Source organism: Galeopterus variegatus, unplaced genomic scaffold (assembly GCF_000696425.1).
Source record: "Galeopterus variegatus unplaced genomic scaffold, G_variegatus-3.0.2 Scaffold473, whole genome shotgun sequence".
Taxonomy (NCBI): Eukaryota; Metazoa; Chordata; class Mammalia; order Dermoptera; family Cynocephalidae; genus Galeopterus; species Galeopterus variegatus.
Genome location: NW_007726584.1, coordinates 341,852 through 369,124, shown reverse-complemented (window position 1 = coordinate 369,124; position 27,273 = coordinate 341,852). Strand labels below are relative to the sequence as shown.

General features: G+C 38.0%; 1 protein-coding gene and 1 pseudogene across 4 annotated transcripts in view; one reads left to right on the top strand and one right to left on the bottom strand.

Moving 5' to 3' along the window:
* Nucleotides 1-4,682: 4,682 nt before the first annotated feature.
* ZNF706 (zinc finger protein 706) overlaps nt 4,683-27,273 on the bottom strand; it is a 263,231-nt gene continuing 240,640 nt past the window's right edge. The window contains exons 1-4 of one of the 4 annotated variants that reach the window (XM_008569179.1): nt 12,762-12,885; nt 9,529-9,665; nt 7,660-7,767; nt 4,683-6,901 (exon numbers count right to left, since the gene is read on the bottom strand). In XM_008569179.1, coding sequence (XP_008567401.1) covers nt 7,672-7,767; nt 9,529-9,663 — 231 coding nt within the window. In that variant the 5' untranslated portion in view covers nt 9,664-9,665; nt 12,762-12,885 and the 3' untranslated portion in view covers nt 4,683-6,901; nt 7,660-7,671. Of the gene's footprint in view, nt 6,902-7,659; nt 7,768-9,528; nt 9,666-12,312; nt 12,341-12,743; nt 12,886-27,273 lie in introns of those variants that run through there. The other 3 variants (XM_008569180.1, XM_008569178.1, XM_008569181.1) reach the window with 3 other exon arrangements.
* On the top strand, nt 20,524-21,429 carry LOC103587663 (annotated as a pseudogene).

The window sequence follows — 27,273 nt, the reverse complement described above, 5'->3', positions numbered from 1 at the left end:
GAGAGAGAAGGTGCCAGGGTCTTTTTAAGCAATGAGCTCCCGTGGGAACTAACAGAGCAAAAACTCACTCATTAATCCCCCCTTGCCCAGGGAGAGCATTAATCCATTCATGAGGGATCTGCCCCCATGACTCAATCAGTTTCCAACACTGCCACATTGGAGATCAAATTTCCACATGAGTTTTGGAGGGGAGAACACATCCAAACTCCATCAATGTGTAATTCTAAATGTTAAAGTAAAGCCTTCTGTACAAATTAGAAAAAACCTAAATGTCCAACAACAGGGGAATGGTTAAAAAACTATGCAAATTTACTCAATGGATCATTATGCAGCCACAATTCCACTTACACATAAAGTTTATAACATGAAAAGAAAAACTCCATTTGTTATAATGTTAAATGAAATGGCAAAGTACGAAGACATAATATTCAAGAAATGACTACACAAAAAGTATCATTAACTTAGAAATATATATTTTCACATACATACACACATGTACAAGAGAAAGAGAGAGCGAGGAAGACAGAAGCAGAGAGATACTATTCACCAAAAGTTTTTGTACTGGTGAACCTTTAAAACTTGACTTTACTATATACTCTCCAAATTTCTACATATAATGAAACGTATTTCAAAATATATTACTTTTATAGTGAAGTAGAAGACAATGAATGTCATGTAGAGATACACTGTAGTCTGGGATCATTTAGTGCAGAAGCAAACATCCCTAAATATAGCTCTTTGGGTCCTAGTAGTATCACTGCATTAAAGTAGTGCAAAATTCTTACCTGTTATTCTACATTCACAATAATCTAAAGTTAAATTATAGACAGTATACTCTGTTGATTAACAAGGAAAGGTACAATAGGTTGTAAAAAGATCTGTATCAAAACAGTACCGACACAATATTTCACTGATAAATATAAACAAATCTTCCTAATATAGTTGTATTACATCACTGCCCTGCCACCAAACCCTGAAAGGATCCCCAGTGTCAGGAGTAATTTGAACGATGGTGTGCACGCATTGCACAATCTGGTCCTATTCTACTGACTTCTCCCCACTCTCACCCATGGGCTCAAAGGCTCTCATTCACAAACCTTATGCTCTGGCTTTATGCTCTGGCTGGCCTACTCAATTTCTCTCAAAGAAACTTCATGTACATGCCTGAGCTTTTGCTCACTCAGCCACCCCCACCTTGATTTCCCTATTCACCCCTACTTCTCCCCAGCTGACTCTGCGTCCTTCCAGGCACAGAGCAAATTCTTCAACCCACACGCCATCTCCCTCCTAAATGTATATATCCCTTCTGTATTCCTACAGAAGTTATCATCTATAAAACACACCGAACACTTAACAATATAGTGTAAAATTATGTAAATAAATATATGCATTATCTCCAGAACGCATTTTAATTTCTAAAGGAACTTTACTATATTTCTTTGTATTATACACTTTTATATAATGCTTTGCAGCTTACAAAGCAAGTAACTTCATATATATTATTCTCAATAATATGTTGGTTACTTGAAAGAGAAGCCTTCAGTAATGTCCAGAAAGCTTCTCATTCAGAAAGCTTAACCCCAACAGATGTGGGATAAGGATACTTTTCCTCCCTACAGCCCTCAAATAGTAACACTATTTGAGGTAATAGTGAGTAATGGTGGAAAAAAGTTCAATATTTCATAATAAAAACCAACAACTTACACCCAGTGCCCAGATCTGGGTTTCTAAACACCATTCTCCAATAAAAGGAATCAGGCTCCTTGAAGAAATGGCTCATTCAAGGGCTGGAGCAGGGACAATACAAAATGAGCCCTGAGCATCTTGCAGTTTAAAGGGATCAAAGGGATACTGGAGCCAACCTGAAAAAGCTCCCAGTGGCCAAAGCTGGAATAACTAAATAACAAAATATATAATAGTATTGAATTGAGTCCATATAGATATAAATAAATCATTGAACAAATACATAAATGGGAAGAAACAAATCTTCTTTACCGAAGAATTACAAATAATATATATAGATACTCTTCCCTCCAGGTAGTGGAACCTAATCCCCGCTCCCTTTCAGTAAGGGCTGGACTTACTTCCAAAAAATAGCCTATGGGAAAGAAAAAAGAGCAACTTCCCAGTAGAGAAAGCTGGCAGACACCACCTTAACCAAGGGATGAAGGCTAACATCACCAGTGTACCCCCAAGACGATGTGATGAGAAGGGCACCTCACCTCTCTGTTCTTCTCTCCAAAGCCTGTTACCCCAGTGTAATCATAAGAAAAACATCAGACAAATCCAGACTGAGGGACATTCTACAACATACCTAATACACACGCCTTCAAACTGTCAAGGTCATGAAAAACAAGGGGAAGCCGGAGAAACTGTCACAAACCAGAGAAGACTAAGGTGAAACGACAACTTAATGCAATGTGGTATTCTGGACTTAATCCTGGAGCAGAAAAAGGATATTAACAGAAAAACTACAGTTAATAGTAACATACCAATGTTGATTTCTCAGTTTGGACAAACATATCACAGTAATGTAAAGTAACGTAATGTGTAACATTGGGGAAACTGAAATTGGGTGAGGGATATAGGAGAACTCTCTTGTAACTTTACAGACTTTTCTGTAGATCTAAAATTATTCCAAAATTAAGAGCTTATTAAAAAGAAATCTAAGAGATCCAGATCAAATAATACATAGAAGCTTCTTATATCAAAAAATCAAAAGTTTGCTATAGTTTTCAATACTGTCAGCCCAGAGGCTTTCTAATTTGTAGCCAATTTCCTTTTCCTGCATCAGCAAAGGCCTCCTATACCAACAAGTAGTACCCTCATTCCAACTGGCCATTGTACTAAGTTCTTCAGGTGAAAAGATTAAGAGGGAAAAAAATTCTGAACTTAGTAAAACAATATAAAGTTTATACGAATGCCTATGAATAAAGGCATTTCAAAGTTTTGAAATCTAATTCATTTTATCAGATATTTAAGTCTCAGGATAAAAAAATGTTTTTAAAGTAAAAATACATTCAAGACCCTTAAAAAACAAACCTTGCCAGTTCTGGATATTATAAAGAGCTTTAAAAAAGTTCTACATTAAAAAAAAAAACAAAAAAAAACACCTTAGTTGTTTGATGCAAGTGATTTATAAACTGGCTAATACGTGAATAAAAGGAGGCAATATTAAGATTTATACCAAGACACTTTAGTATTTAATACTATTTAATATTAATTAACTTTAGATCTAATATTAAATTAATATTTAAACTAAGACTGTCTTTGATAAACCAGGGCATATGGTCACCCTAGCTATAGACCTCATTCTGATTACACTATTACATTGTTATAGAGGAAATATTATGATGGCATACTTCCTGGCAATTAAAATTTTAGTGAAATAAAGTCCAAAAATGCAAGTCTCATCCTATAATAAAGAAGGTAATGATAAGGTGAGGTACTTATTTGGTCTACAAAAACCTAAGCCATTATTAACATAACAAATATAGAAAATGTGATGCTGTGTACATAAAAGATGATTAGGCAGTAATATGATATTTTAACATAATTACTTCACACTAAAGATATGCCCATATGAATATAAATAAATTAAAGTCTGTATGTGAGGATTTTAAATTTGGAGCCATACTACATACAAAGAATTTAAGCTAAAGAATGGCTGTTCATTAAAAAGAAAAAAAAAGTAACTCAGTAAACAGCTTACCAAAAGAACTTCTAAAATAATAAAGATTTTCAGTTTAACATGCCAATCCACAATTAATAATGACAAGTTAAACTTTTATTAATAAAACATCTATTTCCCAGTCAAGTAGAAAGATGTTTTATTAAGTCTTTACAATGGAAGCTCTTAAGATTTTCCTGAAGCTTTTACAATAGATAAAAGTAGGCTAGCCTGAACTACTTCAGAGTGTAAAGTCACAGTAAACACAACCCCCTAGTGTTGATCCTTATTGCTATACACTCTAAATATATCTCTGACCAAAACCAAACCAAACCTCCCCCCACCCCTCCAAAACCCTAGAAATTTACTGCAAATGAATCAATTCAGACTGAGTAGTTTAAATATGGTATTTCATTTATAGTTTGGACTGTGGTCAATCACTGTATTGTAGAAAAAGGCCTTCACATTAACCACATTTAAAGATAGATACTGTATATTCCATATATTAATTGAAATGAAAAACAGGGGCTTTTAAATTTCTGGATTTTTTCTTTTTGTAAAATAGTAACGTTGGTAAATTCTATCTTATTCATGCTACATCTCAGATTTGAATTAAGATGTGCTTAATTACCTATATAGTATCTTTAATATAAAAACAAAAGCAACTCAAATTTTAGTCAATGTCATCAAGGACTTAATCATCCAGTTCAATTAACTGACAAGCATTTTTGTTCTTGTCAATAGCCAATTACTTCCCCTTCCAATAACTTACATTTATTCTATACATTAAGGTTTCGGAATGACGAACTTTTTCCATTCATTCTTAGGAAGTATTCTTCAGATCCAAAATAGACAAAGGCTGAAGGGAAAATGATGAGAAATGAAAGGAATCTCCTGCCACCCTTAGAACTACTGAGCTGTACTCAAGAGACAACTCTAAATTCAGAAAGAAGAAAAAAAAAGGAAAGAGGCAATATAAAAACCTCTGAAAATGTAGAAGAAATTAGACTAGTTTAGCTTTAACATCTTTTTTAATAAGACATTACAGCATACAACTGAGCCCCCAGTGTGTCAGTTAAACATGGGGATGTATATCCATATGAAGAGAATGGAAACAAGTTTAATCTTAAACCCCATTCCTTTTGGCAACTAACGGAAATACAGAATACAATCGGACCAATTCTCTAATCTTTGAAGACACCAAAACAGTTTTATAGCAAGGTTTGTTGTGCTCTGTTAAAGAATCTTCAAATTAAATAACAAGGACATTTAAGACTTGGAATTTTCTCCTTATAGCAGATTTAACTCAAACACAATAAAAAGGGGATTGTACTAAAAAATCCCCACATGAAGAATTAATGTCTTATGCAAGATCAATTCAGCTATTTCCCTATCACTGAGATATAGAGTTAAATATGGTGCCTTCAGCTGCTTATAAAAAAAGGGTTAAATACAAGGACAAAAAACTTTTATTCTGAATTACAGTTAATAAAACAAACAAACAAAAAAATTAAACCAAAACTTGTGAATGGTTTTTAAATGATCTGTTACTAAACATAAACATACATATGCTCAAAGCACTTTCAAAAACTTTTGTAATTTAACCAGAACTTCTGTAACACTCAGAAGAAATCAGGTAAAATTTTAATGTTCTGGTAACCAACATATTAGGAAACAACAGATATTAAATCTGATACTTAGGATATTAAATACATGAAACAAAAGGATGATATTTTAAAGTATGGGTATAAGAATAGGAGTTGCTAAGAAACTGTCAGCACTGAAGCTTTTCCTTGGAAATATTTTAAATGTACAGTGAAGACAAACAAGGTGGGTAGAATATGCAGAGCTACAAAACAAATGCAGTGATGTGTTACAGCAGAAAGAGGAAATGCATTTTATAAATCCATAGGATCAGATATGTGGCTCTAAGCAGTTACCAGTAAATATTTTAGTGTTCTTCCTATTATGTTAATTTTAAAATTTTAGTTGAATTACAGCAGTTTCATTTGTACAATAGTTAACAACAGCAAATTAGAAGAACCCTAAAATTAGTCTTCCTTAATTGAGTAGGATTTACCTTATCCACATGGACAAACCTATTTCCCCATCCTTACATCCAAAAGAATGTGAATGTTGGCCTATTTTAACACTTCTCTAGTTCTGATGGAAGTCATATTGTACACACAGTCTTTGATTTTAGGAATCAACACAAAGTAAACTCCTAAAATCAACAACTCATTTAGAACAGAAAGGAGGGAGAGGGTTCTGGGAATTAACCGAACCACAAGTCATTCCCATCTTCGTGTTAATGCAAAAATCCATTCATAAAACTGGCCAAATAGTTAATAACTTCCAAAACCTCCTTCAAGAATTATTTCTCAATTTCAAATTAAAGAACATGAAGAATTTTCAAAGAATCCAATATAATTTATAAAATATAGATCTTTACCAGTTCACATTTGTTTCATCATATTTTGTATTAAACAATAGGCTTAATAATTAATTCATTACAGCATATACTTAAGAACCTAATCTTTCAGAAGGGCTCACTGTCAATCTAACTGCATTTAGGATTTATCAGTTATCTGTAGGGCACACCTAGCTGGCAGCTAGAGCCAGGTCATACAGCAAGTTAAAATATTCCAATTTCAAACACAGGAAATGACCAGAGAGGGGTAATGACACATAATTCCAATATACTAAGGCAGCAGATAAGTCATTCTTCATATAGATCATCAGCTGCCAATAAAATCTTGTGTGCAATTTTAATGAATGAGTCTGCTCTAGTTTAACCAACCTGCCACTGAGCTGAGAAAGGGAGAAAAGAATTACACTTGCAATTCTAGCTGATGAATTCATTACATTTTTATAAGGCAAATAATGTGGAAAGTTAGAACAGAATTTCTAGAATCATTTATCCTGTGATGTTGTAAAATCAAAGTACTACTTTATTAAATGAGTTATTTTACACAATATGAACATCAATATAATTACAATTGTAAAAAAATTTTATAACAAGGATGGACTGATTTTCAGATTTCCAAATCAGAGTCAACTGTACATTTACACAGAATTGTCTTTGCATGAAGCCCAAAAGGGAACAGCATAAAAATGAATGTTTCTGTAGCCCCTTTATTTTTGCTGATCAACAGTTTGTTAGAAAAGCAGCTGCAGGTTCGTTACCTAAGGTCTGAGACAGTAGAAGAGCCAAAGGTGTCATGAATTCACCTATAAAACATAAGCAAAATTTTCAGTGAATGTAACCATTGCACAATGCAACTTACATGCATTTCAAATGTCTTGGAAGGAAGACTATCAAGTTAGTCTCTGATAGATTTGTCAACTGGATTTTATAAACAGATCTTTGATGACTTTACATTAAAAAGAAATAATTCTCAAACACACACACACACATGCACAACATACCCTCTCCACCATGCAGAGGAAAAAACCCAACCACACAGAAAGTGTGAACTAATGATTTTCACTCAATTACCAACTTTATACAGCATATGCCTACGTTTTGTCCTGTGTTTCAATACTTAGAAACTCTAAGGACTTCAAGGAAAATAACTAAAAAGGTGCTCAGGAACACTGGTCTGCATCATTTCTGGGACAGAGATGCTCATATACCTTTGTAAAAACTATTTTCATTAAGCTGATAAGTCTCTTCCATTCTTGGACCAGAGTTGGCCAGCATCCAACTCATCCCCCCATTTTTGGCTAAAGTAGTAAAAACTTGGATGTTTCAAAGTCATTGAAAGGACTGAGAAAAAGGACTTTTAACAATTGTAAAGTGTTCTAGTAAATTGTAAGCAACAATTGCTAAGTTCTAGTAATGAAATTAAGTTAAACATTAACTTAAAAAGGAGAAGCAATAAAGTCTCAGAACTAAAGCAGAAATTAATTTCACAATTACAGAAAATAGTTTTGTTCTTGCATGAAACCCTGAAATTAACAAACCAACAGAAAAAGAGGTCAATTACCTGTAAACAACTTTATGCCTGAACATCAGCCAATTCTGGAGGAAGTGGAGTCTTAGGATGCTTGCTCTCAAAGTGCTGTTTGAAGGTCTTAGGGTCTGGCATTTGTGTCTAATTAAAAAATTGTGGGAAAAAAAATGATCTAGACCTTATTTCTGAAATAAAAATGTGTTGCCTTTTAAAATCCTGAACCTGCTCCTGATAGACAATTATCACAAAACACTTTTGAATTCCTACAATGTAGTGGCTGGCATATGAAGACGAAATTCCTAACATTCCCACATTTCACATGTGAAGAAGGGGAAGGTCATATAGAATGTATTCGGCTGATCTGATTAACAATAGCAAACAATAGGTAACATTTATTGAACCCTTACTAGGTTAAGCATGTTACCTTAATTCTCATAGAAGCTTCACAGTAATCGTTAGCTCCATCATCCTCATTTTACATGAGGAAACTAAAACTCAGAGTTTAATTTTTCTAAAACATATGTTTTAATCTAGTACTTGGTACTTCAGCTCTCAAATACTACACTATACTGACTTCCCTCAGCACAGACCTTCAGTTATTTATTCTTCAACATAACCAATTACACAGAACATGAAATAAAAACTTTTGATTTTGTTTTGGGTTTTTAAATATGTGAACTACTCCAGTTCTTTTAGGTAAAGGTTTCTTCATCACAAATTTAGTGAAATTTATTTTCACTCTGCCTCTTTCCAAATAGAGTCAGAATCTGCTCAATTTAATTATTTTGAGTGTATCAAAGCTCAAAATGTTTAATGTAATAGATTCCTTCTCTTAGATTGAGAATTTTTGTATATTTAGGAACTTCTATTTCACTGGTAATGACTTTAACAGATGATAAATTTCAATCCAGGAATCATGTCTTATCAAGATCACTTCCTATCCATGCCATCAATCCTACCAAGGTATGGGGCCTTGAAAATTATACCTATGTATATGTATCGGACCTCGCCATTGTGCTTTTTTCCTCTTATACTTCCATCCACCAACTTCAAGGGCAGTGAGCTTAAACAAACAGGCAAGAAAGAGACTCTGACTTGGAATTTCAGAACCACTTTTTTGAGAGGCAGTGTAGTATAGTAGTCCAGAGGGTGGACTCTGAAGCCTGACTGCCTGGGTTCAGGTCCCAGCTCTTCTACTTACTAGCTGGGTGATGCCACACAGTTTAATTCCCATGACTCAGTTTACTTTTCTGTAAAATGAGAATAATATAATTACTTTGTCTCAGAGGGTTGTTGTGTGGACTAAATGGGTAAATACAGGTAAAGCACCTGGATCACTGCCTGGCACACAGTAAACACTCAACAGTAACTGTTGTTACTACTTTTCTTCAAATCTAATAAAACACATGAATTCTAGTAAAAGCCCTCAACATGAATATACACTACACAGTTTTACAGACATTCTAACTATGGATTTAGTGAAGGGGGGGGGGACCAATTTATAATCAGAGGTGTATTTGCTAGCATCTTGCTCTAAACTAAGAATGTAGATCTGTCTTTCTTACAAAGTTCACAATATATTGTATGCCCTTATGAAGATGTCTTTATTCTCCATAAAGAGAGGGCCTTTGCTTTGTTCATTCCTTTTCCCCAGCACTTAGAGAATTGTGCCTGGCCCAATATTTGTTGAATGGGTGAATGAAGATGGATTCCTAAAATAACCAGCTCTCAAATCTCCTATTTCAAGTAAAGCTTGAACTACTCTAGTTCTTTTAGGTAAAGGTTTTCTTCATCACTAATTTAGTGAAATTTATTTTGTCATGGTTTCATAATTTTACCTATACAAACCAATTTATAATGAAAGAATTGCCCATGGGAAAGCTGTCTTTCAATTCTCCTTACCCTACAGACAGTGCAGGTATATATTAAGGCAGCTTTGGCAGCAGCCTTTTGGTCATGTCCTTGTTTCTTCTTTTGTCCAGCTTGCTTTTTGGCATTTTTCTGTTGAGATTGGATCTTCTGCTGTCCACGAGCCATATCTAAAAGCAGAAGTTGAGGCATTTGAGTGATTTATTTTACTCTAATACAGAGTAATCTAAGCATAGTAATGTTGTCATAGATGAAGCCTTAATTTTAAAGAAACATTTGGCAATCAAAACATATGGGTTTTCAAATTCTCACACACAAGGCTACTATAGGATAAACTGGTACAACTCCTGTAGAAAACTGGTTGGTAGTTGTCTACTCTATGATGGAGTAATTCCACTCTTGGTATATATCCACCAGAAATGCAAATGTTTGTACAATAAAAGATGTACAAGAATTCAAAGTACCTGATCCAAAACTGGAAACAATACAAATGCCCATCAATAGTAAAATGGATACATAGCTTGTTCAATTGAATACTATACAGCATTTTAAAAGGAGAAATTGTTGTTACAAGAAACATGTTGTATCTCCATGCTAAAGAAAAATGAAGTTCTAAAGAAGCAAAGCTAATCTACAGTGAAAGGGGTCACCTTGGGGGTTATAGGCTAATGACAGGCAAGAGACAGCAAGAGAGGGATTTATGAGGTGTTGACAATGTTCTATACCTTGAACCAAGTAATGGTTACACAGGTGTGTTTACTTGTAAAAATTCATTGAGTTGTACACCTAAGATTTGTGTGCTTTACTGTATGTAATTTTCAAATGTTTACAAAAATAAGTTTAGTTCTCCCCACTCCCCCATCACTGATTTGATCAATTTGCAAAGGTATATTCTCCTGCCAGTATTCATTGTTGTGACCTGGGATTGTTACAATTTAAAGAGAAATAAGAGCTTTCCCTAATCCTTCTAAAGGAGACCATGGGAATAGGTAAGGTAGAAACTGCTGTCTTAAATACTTAGGTTTCATAAAACTACTGTGTTATTCTAAATTTTCCTTAAAAGTTGGTCTTTGTTGGATTGCGGCACAAATTATATAATAAGATTAAATTAGTTCCTAGTTGAGAGAATGAACTTGAGAGCAGATAGTTCATCTTGATAGGAGAATCTTCACAAAATTGAAAGACTACTTTTTACTACCGATGGTCTGAACCTTAATGGGTGCACAAATTATATAATAAGATTAAATTAGTTCCTAGTTGAGAGAATGAACTTGAGAGCAGATAGTTCATCTTGACAGGAGAATCTTCACAAAATTGAAAGACTACTTTTTACTACCGATGGTCTGAACCTTAATGGGTTAAAAACAGCCATGTCAAAAAGTTACTTTTACATTTCCATTAAAATTAAAAACTTCTATTAGACAATACAAGTTAAACCTGTTCCCAAAGGGTCTAGGTTTCAACTGCTTTTTAAATATATTAAAATTGAATTCTAAGTAGAATTCCTATGTATAGTTTTGATGAGCACTGTAATTAAAATTTAAACGTTTAAAATCATTGCGGGACACAAACATACAAGGGATCTACACTAACTTCACCAGGAAAGAGTACAAACTTTTTCTCACTAGAACCCTAATTAGTTAGTGAATATGAGGTCAAAGAATTTCATAGAAACAACTGAGCTCTCCTCCCCCCAGAGAAAACTGAAAAAATAAATACCCTGATTGGATAAGTTCACAATGGTATTAAACACTGAACTGAAAGTAAGATAAAATATAGAAGAGGACCAATTCTTTTCTAGGAAGCCAGCTGAATATTTTACCAATTACGAAAGTGTTTAGTACGGTAGCCTAACATTAGAACTCCATTCCCACCAAACAATGGTAAATATTACTAGCTGTGTTAGTCCTTGAAGACTAAGCTTCCATTTTCGTTTTTTAAAACCCAATCCTTATTAATTCTAACCCAAATGGCATGATTTTTTTTTTTTTTTTAAGAATATTTAAGCCCAAATGTTATGGCAAGCTTACCTATTCCTATGGAAACAGATTTGGATACTTATACATTATTTGAATGACAGTACTCAAGTGTTCAATTTTTATGTATACCACTGTTTTATAACATTCTTAATGTCTCAATGTCTTAGTATCCGGGCCTCATGTTAGAATACTTCAGTCTACTCATGCATCTTAACTCTTCCACACAGTATATCCTATGTATGTTAATACACCGATCTTGTGGGTTATCTCTTGTTTTACATTAAAAACAAACAAACAAACAAAAAACCCCATAAAATGACAGACCACTATTTCCAGAAGTTTCTTTGCTATCTAGAAATTATTAGTTATTTTGATGACATTGCCATGCAGTGATCTGTACCAAGTAATGTCATTAAAACAGACAAAAATCATTATTAACTTTTGCATTTAGGACTTCTAAAATATAACATTACGCAATAGATTTGACCTATTTTCCACTGTCATCTAACAACAGCAACAAAAAAAAGCCATAAGAGCTTTACTAAATAAAAAGCAGTAGTCCCTTGTTCGCATTTTTAAGACGGAAAACTTAACCCCAGAGAAAGGAAATTGAATCAAACAGGCTAAATACACCGGGTAGGCCCCTGACTTCTGACAACACACTACATTGACTTCCTTTCTGAAAGTAGAAACGCAAACGAACAAACCACATGCTTTTGGACAGCTCAACGTAAGACGTGCTCTTAAGCCAATAAATTTTTCTACAAAATCTTAAGCATAACGGCTCCTTGATTAAATGCGACAAACTGAAGAGCAGAAGTAATTTACAAATACCCACATGCCGGTTTTTAATGTAACTCTTAGTGCGGTTTTTCGAGAGGGCTGTAAAGAGGGAAGTAGTAGAACGAATGAGTTCTTACGAGAAGCTCTCTCGCAGGAGGCAACAAGTAAGCACTGTCCCAAAGATCTTTTTAAAACCAAAACTGAGTGAAAGAAAAGGATTTGGGGTTCGGGAAATGAGCTCATCCTCCAAAACCAAGCGAAAGGAAGAGGCCCAGGCACTGCTCAACATGCGGATCCCAGTTCTTTACTACATCTTTTTCGGGAGAGGAGCGAATGAAAGCCCCAGGAAAAAGGTCCACTTCCCCCAACACTTCACTGGCCGGCCCCAGCCCCAGCCTGGCGCACCTTCCTTCCCAAACCAGCCTCTCCCGCCTCGGAGAGCCCCCTCCTCCTCCTGCCACCAAAGGCCACACAGCCCCCTCCTACCCGCCAGTCCTCACGGACCCTGGCCCGAGACGTGCCTCCTGGAGGCCTCTGCTGCCCGAAACCCAGCGCCTTCGGCCACGGGGAGCCCCGGCTTCGAGCTACCGACCAGCTGCTGTCGCCAGGGGGTAAGGTTACCGCTCCGCTCCCGAGGCCGGCCTGCGACCCGGCCACCTGCAGGGCCTGGCAGGCGCCCGGGCTTCCCCCCTTCCCGCGGCGCGCGCCTCTCTAGGGTTTCATTGATCCCAGATTAAAACTATTGATTTTGAAAGATCGAGCTTCTAGATGGGCTGATTATTCTGCCAGCACACCCCAGTCAGTCTACTTGCTTTTCAAGAAACCTTTAGACTTCAGTCAGAATGTCCTCCCTGGCATAATTCCATACCTTAGATTGTCTTAAAAAATTAACCAGTGTCGGGCCAGCCCGGTGGCGCACTGCTACAGTGCGCTGCTTGCGAGTGTGGCGGCGCTCCTGCCGAGGGTTCGGATCCCACATACAGACCGGTTCCCGCTCACTGGCTGAGCGAGGCGCGGGCGCAGCACCGAGGGTTGCGATCCCGTTGCCGGTCCCGGTCCAGTAGGGCGCGACGCTGAGGGTTGCGATCCGTTGCCGGACATGAAAAAAGACAAAAAGGAAAAAAAAAATTAACCAGTGTCACCATTACAACAATTGTCTTGACAGAGTTCAATATACACACACACACATACCCCAATATGCATCTGTTATTTTGTTCCTTAATAATACCATGTATTGAGTGCCTATTCCATGCCAGACACATGAAATATGTCATCTTTGTTTTTCTTAACTGCCTTGCCAGGTAGGTATTATTATTGCCATTTCCTAGATTCCCCCACAAACCATAGGGCAAGGCTGAGTCAGGAGTACTTTATATCTCGTATAACTTCGTATAATGTATGCTATACGAAGTTATTACGGCTCTCTTTCCGGTCGCGTGGGCCAATGGCAGCGCGCCCCTATTACATAAGCGCGAGGGGGCGGGGCCTGGCGGACAGGAACTGCTGGGGACGTCGGCTCCTGTCCCCGCACGCGTCTCCTCTCCAGCGTGCTCTTTCTGGGCGGCTTCTCCCCTCTGCCCTAGGAGCCGCGTGATCTTGGTTCTGGCGGGTAACCTGGTCGCAGTGTATTACACAAGTCGCTTGCTCACTCGGGCGGCGGCCTGGCCTCGGCCCCAGCGTCCTTCTCACGCGCCTCCCGGGCTGGAGGTCCCGTCTCAGCGGCGCACTCCTGCGTACTGGCTGAGAGGCGCCGGCCCGCGGAGGGGCCCGGAAAGGAGCGCTGGGATTGCCGTCACAGGGGTCTCCGCCCCGGCAGACCCCCACCTGTGCCCACCCGCTGCTCCCATCCCCCAGTGAGGCCGGGGACCGGGTGGCCCTGAACAGGGACGCGCAGCCTTTGTTCTGTCACTAACTAACCTTTATCTTACTCCCACGGAAACCCAGGCTATTTTACCAACGTGGGGTTTTTATTTTTGTTTTGTTTTCTAAGGTCCTCCTGAGCCCATAAACTGTCCCTTCATTTCCCACCGTCTCCCCTCAGGGTATTGGTTGGTGACAGATAAACCACATTTTCCTTATCCACTCATCCGATGATGGACATATAGGCTGGTTCCAACTCTTGGCTATTGTAAATAGTGCTGCAATAAACATGGGAGTACAGGTATCCCTTCAGCATGATGATTTCCATTCCTCTGGGTATATACCCAGCAGTGGAATAGCTGAGTCATATGGTAGATCTATCTAATTGTTTGAGGAACCTCCAGTCCTTCCATAAAGGCTCCACCATTTTGCAGTCCTACCAGCAGTGAAGGAGTGTTCCTTTTTCTTCACAACCTCACCAGCATTTATCGTTCTCATCAGTCTTAGGGATATTAGCCATCCTAACTGGAGTGAGATGGTATCTCATAGTGGTTTTGATTTGCATTTCCCAAATGCTGAGTGATGTTGAGCATTTCAACGTGGGGTTTTTAATGAGTTCAAGATTCAAGCCTGGTCAAGGGTTTGGATCCCCAAACCTGCCAGCCCCACCCCCCCTCCACAAAATTTAAGCCTGACCACTCCAGTAGAAATTGTTGGCCAGGTTTACCTGACTGGGTTAGGCTGACCACTAAATATATACTAATCTTCTACTATTTGGGGGAATGGTTAAAGTTCACTTTTTTCTCTCGTAATTTACAGGTAACTGCAGCAAATTTCCGATGTCTGATCAAGAATGATGGTGAGTGTAACGATTATTACAACTGATATCTGGAAACAGCATTTTAGACAGCAGCTTTATTCTGTATCCTTACACCCTTCCCCCCCAACCACATTGGTTTATAATTAGATATATTGATGACCCCCCCCCAGAAAAAATGAAGCTTTTGCATTTAATGTTCTCACCTTGGCCATAGCCTCCAGTTTAAATTTGCCTATCAGTGCCCAGGAAATGTTAGTTAAATATGAATATATCCCAAATTACCTGGACTGGGATAGAGATACAACAGAATTTTTAAAACTAGCCAGGAGGCAGTTAGCTGCCTATTACATTTGAGTCAGATAAAATACAAATGGTGGGAGCAGTGATCAGGGCCTACAGTCCTTTTTCTTCATTGTCATTTCAGCTCCTCTCACCTTCACTTTTCACACTCCCTTCCTTACTGCAGTTTAAATTACATTTAAATTTTATTAGCATCTCTCCGGTACTACATTGTAAGCTTGTTTTCAACAACATATACCCAGTGACTAGCAGTCTGTTAAACACAGTATGTGCTGAATAAATATATATTGATCAAATGAACTGAGTGTGTCCAAAGAGAGCAGGTTTTTAAATTGACATGAAGTTATGGCTTAATCATTAATTGTCACCATAGCCATAATAGTTGTATTAATCTGGCTGATTGGGGGATGAGGTACTTGTAGGACCTAGAGACCAGGAAATCTAGAGTTGTCTGTGTTTGTCTAGCTATAAAAGTGGATAGTGAAATCTGGCTGGCAGAGATAAGTCTTCTTAACTAGAGGTGACTTCTGTTGCAAAGTAGGATTAATATGTCACTCTTTATCATGGCCTAGATGAAATATCTGTTAAAGCCAGTGTTTCTTAAGTTTTTGACCCATACCTCCTTTGAGAATTGGGCAAAAGCTAGGGACTTTGCCCCCAGGAAGTTCGTATACATATAAACTTAGCCCAGAGGTAGAATTTCTCAACCTCAGCACCACTGATATTTGGGCTGGATGATTCTTTGTTTTGGAGGTCTGTCTTGGGAATTGTAGGATGTTCAGCAACATCCCTATCTTCTATCTGCTTGGTGCCAGTAGCACCTCATCTCCAGTTGTGACAACTAAAAATATCTCCAGACATTGTCAGATGTTCCCTAGGAGTCAAAATCTCCCCTTGTTGAGAACCACTGCCTTGAGGATATGGTATAATGGTAACTTTATGTGATGGTTAGGACATTTGAAATATGAAAAAAAAAACTGAAAAAAGAAATTGATAAGATTCAACATCTGTGAAGTGACAAACAGTAAAGGAAAGGCAGATGAATTAGCATTACTACCAGCTGGTGTCCTACTTATGTTATAGAAATGTGACAGCAAATGGGATATGAACTCCTTAGAAGGACTTTTATACACATTTCTGGTTTCAATTGTGAATGCTACTGTATTTCTACTGCCTGTTTTTCCTCTTATGCCTTTAGACAATTACTCTATGTTAATATGCAGTAAGCATGTTTGTTTACTACCCGAAATATAAATCAGATTAAAATGCTTCTCAGAAGACTTGAAAGGCTTATTTCCTTATTTGTATTCAAGTAGGATTTTCAGGGATGAAAGAGCTGGTAATAATCAATATATTATTTCCCAAATAAACAGATTATTCTGAATGATTGTTCTCAATTTATCTGTGGTATGCAAGTTAATATCTAAGTGTAATAAAGCGCTCAGCTCAGAGGTTAATTAGAGAACAAAAGAGACAAGGTCCTGGCCCTGTAGGGACTTCTGTCTGTTAACAAACAATAACAGCAATAATGACAAAAATAAACTCAAAACAAATGTTTCCTTTGCTGGCTCCTCCTCTCCTATTCAGTTTCTACTTGTTGAGATTTCTCAGGACTGCAACCTGGATCCTCTTGTCTTCTCAACATTCTTTCCCTGAAGGAATCTCATTCACTGTTGTGACTTTAAATAACGAACTTCAGATGACACTCACATTTCTATCTCTAGTTCAAACATCTCTTCTGAACTCCAAATATGGCATAGTGCTAAGATACCCTGACTGTAAGATACACTTGATTTCAGACAGATTAAAATAGGTTTAAAAAATAATGTGATTTCTTAGAATAGCACCAAAAATAATAAAATACTTAGGAATAAACTTACCAAGAGAAATGAAAAACATGTTCTGAACACTAAACAACATTGTTGAAATAAGTTAAAGAAGATCTAAATAAATGGAAAGGCATCCCATGTTCATGAACCAGAAGATTTAATATTGTAAGGACAGCCCTAATTTCCAAATTGTTCTACAGATTCAATGCAACCCCTATCAAAATCCCAGCTGGCATCTTTGCATTTATCAATAAACTTATTCTAAAATTTATATGGAAATTCAAGGAACCCAGAATAGCCAAAACCATCTTGAAAAGAACAAAGTTAGAAGACTCACACTTCCCAATTTCAAAACTTACTACAAAGCTACAGTAATTAAGACAGTGTGATACTGGTGTAAGAATGTTACTGAACCCAAGTCCAGCTGCCAGCCACCAAAACAGAAACAACTGACCCAAAAGTAAAATTGATGGTGAAATAGGAAGTCAGATTTATTCAGGAATACTAGTAACCCAAGGGAGATGTTAGGCTAACCCATCTTCCTGGTAAACCTGAAGGAGTGGCCAGACTAAAACTATCTCAAAGACTCAGATTTACTGAGGGGTTTTTAAGGAGGAGGTTGAGGGAATGGAAAGGAGGATGGGGAGATGTGAGCTTCAGGGGCTACATGTAAGGGACCAGGTGCAAATTCTTGTCAAGGCTCCTGTTTGGCTTCTGTTCTCGTTCTTGATTTATCTTAGTGTACTTCCGGATTTTGATTTGCTTCAGGGTGGAATCAGCATAGCTTTATTGATGTCTTCCTTGGTTTCTCAGGATCTGAAAAACAGCTCCACACTTATGTAAATAGTGTCATCTGGCCCCATAACCAAGGTTCAAAATATCATTAATCATGGGAAAAGAGGGAACTCAGAGAAATGCATGCTAAGAAAAAAACTTTAAAAAAAAAGTTTTCTTACAGCCCAGGGGGTTGTAGGTTCCAACATGGCTTCAATTCTGCTCACTCCAACAAGAATAAACATATAGATCAATGGGATATAAACGGAGCCTAGATCTCAACCTTCACATCTACTGTTAATGGATTTTCAACACAGGTGCCAAGAAAAATCAATGGGGTAAAAAATAGTCTTTTCAACAAATGGTGCTAGAACAACTGGATACCCACATGTAAAAGAATAAATTTGGATCCCAATCTCACACTGTATACAAAAATGAACTCAAAATGAATCAAAGATGTAAATGTAAATGCTAAAACTATAAAAGTCCTAGAAGAAAATATAGGATGAAAATTTGCATGACTGTGAGTCAAGCAAAGCCTTCTTAGCTGTAACACCAAAAGCATTAGTGACAAAAACATAGATAAATTGAGCTTTATCAGAATTAAGAACCTATGTGCTTCAAAAAATACCATCCCCCCCAAAAAAAGAAAAGACCACACACACAGTAGGAGAAAGTGTTTGCAAATTATATATCTGATAAATGACTAAAGTATCTAAAATATACTTAAAAAACTGTTACAACTTAATAATAAAAACACAAATAACCAATTAAAAAATGGGCAACAGATCTGATTAGACAATTCTCCAAAGAAGATATACGCATGGCCAGTAAGCATATGAAAAAATACTCACCATTATTAGCCATCAGGCAAATGCAAATAAAAACTGGAGATAGCACTGCACACCCACTAGGGTGGCTATAATAAAAAAGACAGATATAACAGGTGTTGGAGAGGATGCGGAGAAATTGGAACCCTCATGCATTTCTGGTGGGAGTATAAAATGGTGCAGCCTCTTTGGGAAACAGTCTGGCAGTTTCTCAAAAGGTTAAACATAGAGGGGCCGGCCCGGTGGCGCACTGCTACAGTGCGCCGCTTGGGAGCACGGTGGCGCTCCCGCCGAGGGTTCGGATCCCACATACAGACCGGTTCCCGCTCACTGGCTGAGCGAGGTGCGGACGCAACACCGAGGGTTGCGATCCCGTTGCCGGTCCCGGTCCGGTACGGGCGCGACACTGAGGGTTGCGATCCATTGCCGGACACGAAAAAAGACAAAAAGGAAAAAAAAAAAAAAAGGTTAAACATAGAGTTATCATATGACCTATAAATTCCAATCCTAAGTATATACCCAAGAGAAATGAGAAAAAACATCCATAAAAAAATTCGTATATAATTATTCAAAGTAGCATTATTCATAATAGCCAAAAAGTAGAAACAATCCAAATGTTTATTAATTTATGGATTGATAAATTAACTGTGGTATATCCATAAAATGGAATATTATTCAGCCATAAAAAGGAGTGAAGTTCTGATGCATGCTGCAACATGGATAAACCCTGAAAACATTATGCTAAGTGAAAGAAGCCAGTCATCAATGACCACATACTGTATATTTTGATTTATAGGAAATGTTCAGAATAGATAAGTCTACAGAGTCAAAAAATAGATTAATGATTGCCAATGGCTGAGAGAATTCAAAGAAAATGGGAAATTACTGGTAATGGCTATGAACTTTCCTTTGGGAATGATGAGAATGTTTTAAAATTGATTATGGTGGTTGCACAACTCTGTGAATATACTAAAAACGATTGAATTTTACACTTTAAATGAGTAAATTGTATATTTTGTGAATTACATGTCAATAATGCTGTTACAAAAATGTGATTTAGAATAATGAAGAATGGAATGTTCAATATTCTCTCTGTTGCCATGCCCAAATCAACTTCTCATCTGGTCTATGCTACCTTAGTAAATGCACCAACACCCACTGAGATAACCATTTCAAAAGTCTGGTTGTCAGCCCTGGCACTTCCCAATCTCTCCGCCTCCCACTGCCAAGCTATCACCAAGTACCTTTGATTCCACTGCAAAATATATATTGACTCTGTTTACTTTTTCACCATCTCCACTGTCACTATTCTAACCCAAATCACCATCTTGCATCTGGTCTGTATGGGGCAACAACCTACCAGGAAGTGGAGAACTTCTCCAGCTCCTCTATAATACAATCACTACTAGACAACCAGAATAATCTTTTAAAAATGCAGAACTGCTCATGACACTTCTGTGCTTAAAACCCTTCACTGGCTGTCCATGGCACGCAGAATAAAACCCAGTATTCTAATCCTGGCCCACAAAGCCTTGTTTGGGCTCTTGATACTCTTGTCTCTCACTGTGCCCCAGCCTCAACTGTCTTTTCGTTCCTCAAGCCAACCAAGCTCTTCCCTACTTGGCACGCCCTGCAGTCCCGCAGATGTGTCTCTTGTGTCAGCAGAGTTTGGACAGAGCAGACCCAGGGACTCCGTCTCTTCCAGCTTCCCACTGCCCTCCAAACTCTTCATGCGCAGCATCTGGGACCATCTTCTGGGCCACCTCCTGCTTCGGGGACCAACCAACACCGTTTTGTTTTGTTTTGTTTGTTTGTTTGTTTGTGGTTAGCTCCTTATTGCCAACTAACCAACCATGAGCTCCCAGATTCGTAAGAATGATTCCTCCCAAGTGTTGGCCGCCGTCAACCACCTGGTCCGTCTGCACTTGTGGTCCTCCTACACCTGCCTCTCTCTGAGCTTCTATTTCTAGCGTGACAATGTGGCTCTGGAGGGCGTGGGCCACTTCCCAGAGTTGGCATCCAGCCTCTCTTGGAGATGCAGAACCAGTGCAGTGGCCGCTCCCTGTTCCAGGACGTGCAGAATCCATCTCATATGAGTGGAGTAAAACCCTGGGTGCCATGGGAGCCGCCATGGCCCTGGAGAAGAACCTGGATCAGGCCCTTATGACATCCATGCTCTGGTTCTGCCCGCACAGGCCCCCGTCTCTGTGACTTCCTGGAGAGCCACTTCCTAGATGAGGTGAAACCCATCAAGAAGCTGGATGACCACCTGACCAACCTCCACAGGCTGGCCTGCTCCGAGGCCAGGCTGGGCGACTATCTATTCGAGAGGCTCATCCTCAAACACGACTAGAAACTTGTAGAGCCAAGCAGATTCAAAGGATGCCCCCTGAATTCTCCTACCATTGGGATTTCTGCCTGAGCCTCAGCAGCTTTTTAACCAGCCTGAAGCCCTTTCCCAAACCTTGGACCAAATGGAAATAAAGCTTTTGCAGCAGAAAAAAATTAAAAATAAAAAATCACGTTCTCAGAGAAGCTTTCCTTATTGAGGTTCTTCCTTGAGCCCTCATCTATATGAGGATTTTTCTGGTTGAGTCCCCTCTCAGCACCCTGTACTTTTCATCCTTAGCAATGTTATTTTATCCAATGCAATGTTATTTATCGTATCATGCAATGTTACTTATGTGACGTATATGTACATGCATAAACTTGTAGAATTTCTCCTTTCCATTTGACTCATAAAATAATGGCATGTAACACTTATTTTGTGCTTACTATCTACCAGGCACTGTTATATGTGCTTTACATATTTTGACTCATTTAATCCTCACAACAACTTTTAGGTAACTAAGGTACAAAATGGTTAAGTAAGTTACCCAAAATTACACAGCTAGCAAGTGGAAAATGTAAGATTTGGCTCCTGGCAGTCCAGTTCCTGAGGGTGGGCCACTGTTCTGTACCATAAGGGTAGAGTTCTATGTTTATTCTTTTCAGCCCTGTGTAGCCAGCATTTAGCATAGCACCTGGCATGATGTAGGCACCCAATAAATATTCCTTGAATGAATATATGCCTCAACGATCCCTCCAAACTAGATTAGAAGGCCTCCTAGGTATCACAGACATGCTGTACTTCCCTAACAATAACAGTTATCTCACTGTTTATCTGCCTACATTTCCATAAATTATAAGATCCCTGAGGTCCTGAGTTACTTCTTGTTAACCAGCACCTAGTGTAGTGCAGTGTACATAGTAAGCAGTCAATAAGTATGTGCAAATGGATGAAATCAGAAGTAGTGGATTATGAATGAAATTATAAGTATCAATGACTATTAGTGAGGCCAGTGTTTGAAAATGAGTACTCCTGTCATCCAATTAAAGATGGAAGCTTGAACACATGTTATTACCTCTACCCCTTCTTGAAATCCTGCTAAAAACAACAGTAAATGAGTTTATAAGTTTATAAGAAGGCATAAATTAACAACAAAGAAAAAAAAAGAAAAGCCTATGTAGCAGAATTTAGGAATCTGCAAAGTAAGTGGATAGGTGGTAACTGATTAGGAGAGGGGAGTGTTCTTGAACGGTGGAAGGGGGCACCAAGCATGGGTGAGGGTAGCAATTCTGTACTGAAATCAGGAGGATTGAGTTAAAATTTAAGCTGAATGTTGAGAGACCTTTCCCTCTTCCCTGTCTAAGCTCTGGAGAATGGGAGCACACCATCTTATACCCCCAGTCAAAAAACTGAAGAATTACCTTAGGGATTAGGACCCAACCCAATAGAAATACCTAAAGATACTGATATCTGGGCTTCCCCAATAAAACAACACAACCAAGTCACTCTGCAGTGACTCTACTGGAAGAGAGCCACCTACATACACAAATCTTCCATTTGGATGTTTAGTGTCCTGCTCTTAAATGTGAGCAGAGAGCCAAAGATAACCAGACATTTGAGGAAAGTCCTTCATACAAGACACAATGACCCCAAACTAGCAAACAGGGGAAATAGCAACTTGGGAAAACAGACTATGCTAGGAGAAGAAAACTTGGAGAGAACCGTCAGAGAGATACTAACCTCAAAGAGAAATAACATGGTGCATCCCAGATGCTACTTTAAAATCAAGAAACAATGAAAGAACAACAAAAAAGAATGAAAAATTTATCTCTCTATATATATCTATATGCTAGTAGATAGAAATGTAAATTCAGTAGAAAGGTTGAGAGATAAAGTAGTATAGAAAAAAGCAAAGAGATAGAAAATGTGAGAGAAAAGACAATAAAATTAAAGGCTAATTTTGGGAGGCCCAGTCCACGGCCATCCCACCCTGAAGGCTCCTGAACTTCTCTTGTCTGTTCTCAGGAGGCCCAACATTCAACTAATAGGAATTCCATAAAAGGAGAACAGAGAAACTAGAGGAGAGGAAATCATTTTTAAAAAATTAATTATGAAAATCCTACCACACTGAATTACCAACTGAAATGCCCCAATGAGTGTTGGCACTAATGAATGGGAAAAACCCACACCAACACACATCTAAGTGAAAGAACACTGGGATCAAAGGGGGATAGCCGGCAAGCTTTCAGAAAGGGAAAAATGATTAGTTTCCTCAAAGAATTAAGAACCAGATTGGTACTGGACTTCTTAATAGAAATGTGGAAAATTAGAAGACAATAGAGAAAGACATACAAGGCAGCCAACTATTTACTTCCCATGCACCCTTCCTCACTGAGTTTGTTGGAGGATGTGCTCCACCAAAATGAGGGAGTAAGCAAAGAAAGTGGAATCCAGGAAATAGGAGGTTCAGCCCAAGGGAAAGATGCAAGAAGAGAATGGAAATCTCAGAATGGCGACTTGGAGAAGCTTGAAGACCAGCCACCATAGTTCGATGCAGGAGAAATTTCAAGTAAATGAAATTGATAGGATACCTCAAGGGTGTGAATTTATAGAGAGATTTCATAACTTGGATTGAATTCATAATAAGGACATTGAAAAAAAAGAAAAGAATAAACAAAACAATTCAGCTATTGGGAAGATTAAAAGTTGTGCAAGAAAGACAAGTTAATCATAGTGCATTGCCTGGGTCAGCAGTGAATAGCATTTCCATAGTGATAATAATGTAAATATGGATCTAACCACAATTCTAACTTCAAATGTAACTTTACTGGGAGGATAGGGGAATGAGGAATCTATATGTATGATGGGGCCAAGTTGGGGGGAGGAGGTGAAAGAGAGCTTCTTTCTCATCTACCGTAGTGGGAAGTCCACAGGTAGTGCCTAAAACTGGGGGGGGAAATCAAGGAATAGTAGTAGAAGAACATTATTTAGAGATATATAGATAAATACCAAAAATCTCAACTAAGAGAAGTGTAAGTAGCTACTGCTGAGAAGAGAGAATTTGGCAGGTGAGAAATTGCTATTTTTTATAACAAATCAAGGAATAGTAGTAGAAGAACATTATTTAGAGATATATAGATAAATACCAAAAATCTCAACTAAGAGAATTGTAAGTAGCTACTGCTGAGAAGAGAGAATTTGGCAGGTGAGAAATTGCTATTTTTTATAACTGGTGTTGTAGGACTAGTTGAATTTTTAAACTGTGTGCATATTTACTGTGATAAAACGCAGTAAATTAAAAAAATTAAAAACTAAATTAACAAAATGATTTTTATTCCTAATAATCTTCTAATCATGTTTGTTTCTAGCCCGTATATATATTTCCCCCCTCCCAAACATTGACACACTTTATTGTGGGGATTCCCACTTGGGACCCCCACTCTCTTAAATAAAATAGTGCACAGAAAAGAAAGGATTTAGAAACCAGTGCTCTGTACTTCCGAAAGATGGATGACTCAGTCCAGGTATTATAAGTCCAGGATTTATTAGCATTGTTGGCATCTCCCTGCAATTAAGTCCCTACTTTTCATTCCAGGTGACGGCATGCTTCACATTCCATCATGCCATTTTTCTAGTTCTCCACATACCATGCCTTTTGCTTAGACCCACAGGCAGCTGAATGAACTGAGTATCCATATTTAATGTGCCCATCCTTGCTCTCTTTCCATTACTAGTCTTAAGCAGGGGGAAAACCAAAATAATACAGGAAAATCAAGAATGAAGTGATTTGTTCTTCTCCAGGCAGGAATACATACATGTGTCTATAGGGTGAGGAATTTCGCCTTGATTTTAACCATGAAGCTGCCTTGGCCTGATGGATGGTCTTCATTTTGTCTGCGATCTGTTGACTATGCTGGTGATGGCAGGATGATTCCATATGGAGAAATATGTCTTGAGAATGGCTCCTGTAGTTTTTCCTAAATTCTGATAATCTGCAAAGACTTAAAAAAAATCTCCATTTTGAATTATTACTTTGGAAGAGAGTAAGAAAAAAAGTTTAGTTATACTGAAATTTAACCTCAATGTGGTTATTAATGCTTTTAATTACATGCTTAATTATATTTTATGTTTGATTTTATAGTAGTTAAGCCATTAAGACTCAGAAGAATTTTTAATGACTGATTCCCTGGATATAAAATAAAAGAGTTTGTCTGAGTGACTTCCAAATCCTTAAACTTCTATGGCTTGATGACTTAACAGGAACTTCAGGGTTCTTAGAAAAACTTCATTTATGAAGGGCAGAATGAAAATCACCCAAAACTCCATCTGGATAAAAATTTGAAGACAAGGCTGCTTACTATTTACACATAAAATGAAAACGAAATTTTATATTCCATAGAGGAGGACTAAGTGATTGAGGGAAAAATAGAAAACAGCATGAACTAAAGGGAAATATGTGTTGAAATTTCTGTGACTATATTAATCATGTTTTTAATTTTCTATATCTTATGATGTTTTGACATTTTGGGGGCCTTACAACCCTGGACAGAGACTGCCTCTCCCAGGACTAGCAATTCCTAAAGATAATAACTTGCCTAGGTACTCATCTTTCATATGCGAACCACCCAATCCCAGGTCTGTACCCACATCCCCTCCTTTATCTCTCACATATCGCATCACTATTTTCTCTGCCCTAAATCATCCCAGGGCCAGGTACCAGGCAACAGGAGACCACCACTATAGCCCAAAGCCCACTGAAGTTATTCAAACTGGGCGCTCTAAGCTGTTTACCCTGCCCTGCTTTGCCTTCTCCCCAGAAACCCCAATAAAGACTCTGGCTTAGGCTTTCCCCTTGCTCCTGCTTTTGCCTCCTGACCAAACCTCGTGCTCCCATGTGGCCCCGTGTTGCGTGGCATGCCCCCTTCTCTGAGGAAACATAAGTAATAAATTCTTCTTTGAATGGCATTGTCCTCTTGTCATCACTTGGTCACCTCCACAGTTAAAATTCCACAGGTACAATGAGATAGTGACTTACATTCAGTTGTTGTCTGGTGTAAACTGGGAGAGTTCCCTGCTTTCCGTGATCCTTATAGCTATAGTTGGTTGATTCGCTTGTTATAAATGATAACCCCGATCTTTTAACTCAGTCCCTGTGCAGGCCACATAGCTTTGAAGTATTTTATGACCACACATCAAACCCCTAGACAGGACCAGATGTTTCAAAATAAATAACTTCTGCTCTGAAATATAAGGTGATAAAGGCATCTGGGGATAGGGATACAGAATGACAGATAATCACTGCAGCTATTACTTGTTTCTTCTAGAGCAATTAGTCATAAACATGTCCTACTGAGGCTAAGTTCTTAGAGTTATCTTCCCATATAAAAGTCAATTCATCATTATGTAAAGCCTCCTAAAGATAATAGTAACAGCTACAATTTATTGGGCACCTACCATGTGCCTCTAATCCTCAGCCATACTTTCACAGTAGGTTTGATCATCTCCAATTTATTGATGAAGAAACCGAGACTCCAAGAAATTTCTTGTTGTCACATAGTTAGAAGATGGAGAGCTAGTAAGTAAAAGAGCTGGGATTGAGAATCCAAATCTATCTGATTCCAAACCCTGACTTCTTTCCCTCACACCACACTGCCTTGGGAATAAATGCCATGTAGAGAGTTCCTCTTCCATCTGGCCATGAACCATTGATATTATGTATGTCTTAAAATGGTCAACATTGGGTACTTCATTTCTTTCTATTGTCATTATTTCCTGCTACTTTTCTAAGTTGCACAGAGAAATTTCATCATCTCTGGCTCTTGTTTCTTAATCTGAGAAATGAGACAAAAATTTTAAAAAAAATTTTTTTAAAGGAAAAATGAAAAAAACTGCAAAGAAATAAAAAAAACTCTGAGAAGTAAGGAATTTGGAGATTTCTTTTATGATAACAATTTGGATTCTTAAAATATGATTATAACTTTGCTATGGTGTATGAAAAATTTGTTTATACCCTTCTTATTTTCACGGTAGATTTGGAGTACCCAAATACACAAGTGTTAGTTTTATTTAGCTGACATTTTAACTTTTTTCTTTGACATAATTTCAGAAAGTCAACAAAGAATATAAATTGGTTAACCTTAAACAGGGCTATCCTTAGTGGCTCGAAATTTAAAGTACAAATAAGTGAAGGATGTTTTTAATTAATAAATGATGTGTTGGGCCGGCCCGGTGGTGCACTGGAGAGTGCGCCGCTTGGGAGCGCAGCAGCGCTCCC